The following is a 6,000-nucleotide window of genomic DNA, read 5'->3' as shown; positions in this document are numbered from 1 at the left end:
ACACTCCATACCAGTTGGTGGCAGTAAGGCACACATTTGTTGTTTGCCAAGCCAAAAATAAACATTTCTGTTTTAACGATTTGCGAGCTGCAACCTGCTGCAACTCACCTATCAGTGAAGTTGTCGTTAATCAGTTATATGGTCAATATTTAATAAGTTGAAATAATTTCTGTTTCAACTTTTCAGACCGAACTTTCTGATTGGTATTTTTTTTAAAGTCCTGCCGATTATTTAAGATTATTTAATTCATTCATCGCTATCGGTATCTTGTGAGAGTTTCAAGGAATATGACAGAAAGTGCTTCTCATAAATAATCGCCTACGCCACCTTTAAGACGTCACCTTCAGGTCCTGCATACATTAGCGGAACAACTGGGGGGCTTTAGGACCCCGAGGCGGAGAAGGCTTCCGCCTCTCTCATTATCCCTCGATGTGACAGCTCGAGCGAGCGGCCGGTGACAGAGAGGATGTGAAGGGGAGAAGGAGGCGGTTCGCGGAATTTGTTGCGGTACGCACAAGTTTTTTCTGTGTGGAAATCCCTCGGTTGTTTGTGAACCAACGGCAAGTCCACAGCGATGTCTGTCACACACGGCTGCTGGTTATTCCACACATTCTCTACCGGATGATCCCGAGTTGGCGTTTGGATTATTGCTCCTGCTACATCCTTTTTTTTCTTCTCTCGCGGTTGATAAATTAATCAATCGACCCCGCTCAGGACGACAGCTCTGTGTGTGGACTTATTGATCGACTTCATCCTGGACGCTGTGTTCCAATAAGGAACGGGCACAAGTTGCAGTTGTAAGTGGCCACGCTGGACTGGGGAGTGGAGAGGACCGGGGAGACGCACACGTGTATCCTCCGCTCCTTCCTCCGGCTGCTCTCACACTGACCCCCCCCCCCCCCCCCCAAGACTCTCTCTGCGTAAAAGTAGTTTATTTGGGGCTCGTCAGTGCAAAGTGACAGCCAAGCATGTCGCTGAGCAGAGGCATCGAGTTCGAGCACTTCGAGGAGCGAGAGAAGCCCCAGCGGCCGCCGAGGACCAGCTCGGTCGCCGGGTCCCAGTCCGGCTCCAGGGGCAACGGGCTGGCGCCGAGCCCGGCGCACAGTGCGCACTGCAGCTTCTACCGCACGCGCACGCTCCAGTCGCTGACGACCGAGAAAAAGGCCCGAAAAGTGCGCTTCTACCGCAACGGGGACAAGTACTTCAAGGGGCTGGTGTACGCCGTGTCCAGCGACCGGTTCCGGTCCCTGGATGCCCTGCTCATGGAGCTCACGCGGTCCCTGTCGGACAACGTCAACCTGCCCCAGGGAGTGCGCTCGCTGTACGCGCTGGATGGAGGCAGCAGGATCACCGGTCTGGAGGAGTTAGTGGAGGGTAAGGGGCTGACGACGGATGTCACCATGCGTTATGAGAGAGGCTCTGTGTGCACGATCATATTGATGATGTCACACTAAAGTGCATTGATCCAGACGTACGATTGATTTTTTTTTAAAAGCTACATTTTGCCTATGGGATATTGGCTAATTGGCCCCACATGTAAATGTCCACTACAGCCTCGGGAAAGTTATGCCAGAAGTTCAAAAGGTCACTCAGAACATATTCACATTTTACCTTCCGGCTGTAGTCTCCCCCTTTTTCTGTTTGTCTGTGAGGAAAAGCTTTTTCTATGTCAGATTAAAAGTTACTTTTAGAGATCAGGGCTCATTCGTGCAAAGTGGAAGTCTATATCCGTTTATCTCTGGGGAGCATCATGACAGTGTAATGGATGCAATGCAAAGCTTCCCCTCGCATCATTCACATCATTGACATAACTGTTGTGACATGCATGGGAGACGATGAGACCCCTTCCTCCTCCTCAGTGCAACTTGGGTTCAGTACAGGCCTCTGCTTATGTGCATCATTGCACATTGATCTCAGATCAATGTGCAATCTTTTATACTTTCCCCCACTTTCTTGTATTGCTGAGCTGCGTTTATGTGGGTGTGTATGTGCCTTTTTTATACATCTTTCCGGGGAATAAATGTTTGATGACTGCGTTTTTGTTTTAGGGTCCATTTGCTGTTAAAATCTTAATCTCACCCCTGGGGCTTGAAAGACGGAAGAGTCCCCCCCCTCCCCATTCGCTATTTGTTTGTTGCTTTGAGTGAAGGATTGGAGTTTAAGACTGGAAACAGACTAATTGCAATAATTGTTTTGTAGTTGGTTTAAAAGAATTTAAGAAAGCCTCCTGCAGCAGTCACAGCTTTACGATCAGTTTGGTCAATTTGGTGAGGCGCTACAGGGCTGAAAGGAGTTCCTTAACAAATCTGGTTTGGAAAGACACTGTCAGACACTGTCCGTGACCCTTTCACTTCCCTGCTGCGTTGTTCTCCCTGTGACCTCTCTCGGTGATAAGTTAATCTTCATGTTCAGCCCCAGAGTGTCTGTCTGCGCTGTGACCTGTCTGCAATCCTCTTTTCAACATGAGGGGGTTACCGCTCGGCCACGCATACAGTATTCAGGATCTGCTGACCCCCTTGCTGCAGTCATTATTCTCATATACTGCCTGGTTTATTTTTATCTCACATCCTCCCAAATATTAAGTCCCTGTGCTACTCGGTTCCTATGCCCCGTCCCACGAGATACCAGGGAAGATTTAGGCCAGCCGGTGCCTGATCTGAATTTTGTAGCACCACAAGTTTGGCAAACTGAGCAAAAGTGAATTTTTTTTTGGTGCATTGTCGTAGTCCAGAGAGTTGCACCTATTGACTGACATTTCAGCAGCTCATTTTGTCTGTGATTTGTTTAAGGGTCAGCTCGCCCAAATCACATAAAAATCCCTCTGGCAATGCACGGTTGTTTTCTTCTTTTTTTCCTATAGCGTTTCAAGATATCTCCAAGATGAGCCGGACTGCAGGTGGGCTGGCTCCAGTGTCTTGTCCTTGTTTACTCACCCATCTAAATGGACAGAGTAGGGGGCACATTACTGCACAGCTCAGCAGTCTGCCTCCATTGATCGAGGCCTGCTGGGGTCTCTTTTGTGTAGCATGCCAATCAAGCGCCATTCACATGTGTGCGCCTTACGGCTGGATCGAGGCCAGCCAGTCAAATTGAACTGCTGTGCTTGTGGAAAACAACACAGAGAGGTAGCAGATACTGAGGCTTTGTAGTTTACTGTGTGCACATGGGGGAGTGCACAGCTTGCTGACAGAGGAACTCTCGTTGGGACAATAACTTTGCAAGCTGAAGGTTTTATCTCCACCAAGTGGTAAAATTAAGCCTCTTAATGTGGACTGTCAAATTGGCTCAAGATAATTCGGCCCGGCATTAGAAATATTGTGTATTTTATAGCTTTTTTTGACATCTTGTCATCAGCAACAAGATGGAATGGCAAACTGTTCGGCTGAATAGTTGCACTTATCCAGGGATGTCATATCATGAATCATGGTCCTGTACTAAATGAGGAAGCTCTCTCTATTTTCTGTGATTCATTGCTCATAAAGTTCATACGTAAAAGGAAATGCAGAAAATGTTCTACTCATGCTTAACTTTTCTGCAGCATACTGCGAGAACTCATTTCATCCGAGTTCTCGGACGAAATGAATAGAACATTGACAGATTGGACATTTTTGGCACAGATTGCTCATAGCTACAGATTAGGCTACAGTGTGGTATGTCTTACTCCTTCTAATACCATGGTGAATAATTAGTCAGCAAAAAAAAAAAAGCCTGCATATACTGAGAATATCATCGCACCATGGGGTCGTGTCATTATTTTGGAGATGATAGGTCTTATATTGCCTTAACATTAATGCAGTTTTATAATTCCCATTTACATACACCTAACGAGATTTTGTGTGGGTGACAGCTTTGTGACCACTGCAGTAAATGCTGCTGGGCTGGTTAGACGGCTCTGTTAAGCCTGACCTCGTCTGTTGTGCACATGGGGACGGCACCCGGTGGCGGGAGGCCGAGGCATCCTTCACATGACCGACTCTCCAGGGAATTGACTCGTCACCGGTCGCCATCTGAGGACATCTTAGTATTCTGACACCCCCCCCCCCCCCCCCCCAGATGATTGACAGCCCCAGTTATATTTTGTTTAAATTTTTCAGCCACAGCGCGGTCCCCTCAGCTGTGTCCTAGCTCTTTAATTAGCCCATGGTTAATTGCAGGCTTAATAAAACCAGGTATCGTGGGACACACTGTCTCATTAGGCCTTCTCTTACAAGGTAGCTGCCTTGACACATATCCAACAACCAAAATTCCATGGATGGGATTGATTCTTTGTCAGAAAAATTCAGACTTCTCACTCAAAGACAGTGAGCATGGTGAAGAAGGCAACCTTTCTTTAAGTTGTAAACTAACATATTTCTTTGGTATGTAGAATTAAAGGATTATACTTTATGCTGCTTTGAAACTCTCATGTTTGCTCCGTTTCTGAAACCTCATTGCTATGCAGTTTTCATAACATACCACACCCTAGCCTCTCACATTGATGCAGTGACTGTAATGACAAATACAATATCCGCTGGATATTTGTTTTGTTGAATTTTATCTCTTGCGGGTGAGACATCAATTTTAACAAGCTACACATCATCTGTTTCTCACTAAGCTTGGATGAGAAACTCTGTGATCTTTGTCCTCTAGTCGTGTAAATATCTTAACTGAAAGGCTTTGGATGTTTGGTAGGACAGAATTCACTGTATGTAAAGTACAATATGTCTTGTTGAGCAAAAATTGCCTTTGGTGGGGTACGTCTTCTGTTCATGGACACGGCAGAGAAAATATCTGTCACCTTCCCACTCGGCATTGGGGAACAAAAGTTTCACATCCAACACTTACTTCAAAAACAATCGCCAGACATTCTTGCTGTGGTTTTCATTTACCGGCCAAGCCCCTGCCTTCACGTGACTTTGTTCTTAAGGGGAAACATTTGCGTGTTAATAGTTCCATTGGAATGCTGGCAGATGGAACAAAATGCTTTGCCTCGGAGGAAGGCCAGTACAGAAGCTCAACAGCTGAAAGGGACGGCGGGCAGTGTTACACTGGACCGGCCTCTCAATATGCCTTTTTGTTTCAACTGAGGAATGTTAACTCTTTGTTGTTCGCCTGATGCATGGAAGTGGAAGCAGTAGATTATGGTGCATACCAAACGTGTGACGTGTGCATGTGTGGGTGGGTGATTTACTACAGGGTTTCGTTTAAAAAAAATAATAAAAAAAATTGCACAATTTCTTAGATGTGAATGTGGGTTCCAAGATGTGTTTTGAATATATATTCTACTTATTTCTTCCTACAGGTGAGAGTTATGTGTGCGCCTCCAACGAACCCTTCCGACGTGTGGACTACAGCAAGAACGTCAACCCCAACTGGTCAGTGGGCAGCAAGACTGGCACGTCACGCTCCCTCTCCTCTCTCATCTCGCTGAAGGGTGAGCTGCAGCGCGAGTCCAAGGACTTCATCAAACCCAAGCTCGTCACAGTCATCCGTGGCGGGGTCAAACCCCGCAAGGCAGTTCGGATACTGCTGAATAAAAAGACGGCGCACTCCTTCGAGCAGGTGCTCACCGACATCACAGAGGCTATCAAGTTGGACTCCGGAGCTGTGAGAAGACTGTATACTTTGGAGGGCAAGCAGGTGAGTCTGTTAAGAAGAAAACTTGTTTAACTACAATTGCACTCGGTAGAGCACATACATCTGTCAGGGCTGAGCAATCCTAAGAGAGTGGAAAAAATAATTCCTGTATTCGCCCCTTAATCCACATCCGCACCAAAATTGAATGGGTTCTTCCCAGGCCCAGGCCCCATTCCTCCATTTAGTAGTGTTTGCGTAATCCTTCTGACAAACAGACCAACAAACAGACAGGGGTGAAAACATAACCTCCTTGGTGGGGGTAACATTTCAAGCATCACCACTGGACCTTGTGAAAGTGCAGCTCTTATACTCCCAAAGCAAACAATACCAGCCCAAAAACTAGGTATTTTTCTGGTTCTTACCAATCCACAAACTCACCCAATA

General features: G+C 46.5%; 1 protein-coding gene across 12 annotated transcripts in view; it reads left to right on the top strand.

Annotated features, from left to right (window-relative positions):
* The first annotated feature begins 424 nt into the window (after positions 1-424).
* The window catches only part of dclk2a (doublecortin-like kinase 2a), a 36,210-nt gene continuing 30,634 nt past the window's right edge, over positions 425-6,000 (top strand). For 9 of the 12 annotated variants that reach the window (XM_035637823.2, XM_035637822.2, XM_035637821.2 and 6 more), the window contains exons 1-2: positions 427-1,374; positions 5,282-5,619. In XM_035637823.2, coding sequence (XP_035493716.1) covers positions 969-1,374; positions 5,282-5,619 — 744 coding nt within the window. In that variant the 5' untranslated portion in view covers positions 427-968. Of the gene's footprint in view, positions 1,375-5,281; positions 5,620-6,000 lie in introns of all 12 variants that reach the window. The other 3 variants (XR_004794326.2, XM_035637824.2, XM_035637818.2) reach the window with 2 other exon arrangements.

This window comes from Scophthalmus maximus, chromosome 8 (assembly GCF_022379125.1).
Source record: "Scophthalmus maximus strain ysfricsl-2021 chromosome 8, ASM2237912v1, whole genome shotgun sequence".
Taxonomy (NCBI): domain Eukaryota; kingdom Metazoa; phylum Chordata; class Actinopteri; order Pleuronectiformes; family Scophthalmidae; genus Scophthalmus; species Scophthalmus maximus.
This window is presented reverse-complemented; position numbering and strand designations above follow the sequence as displayed.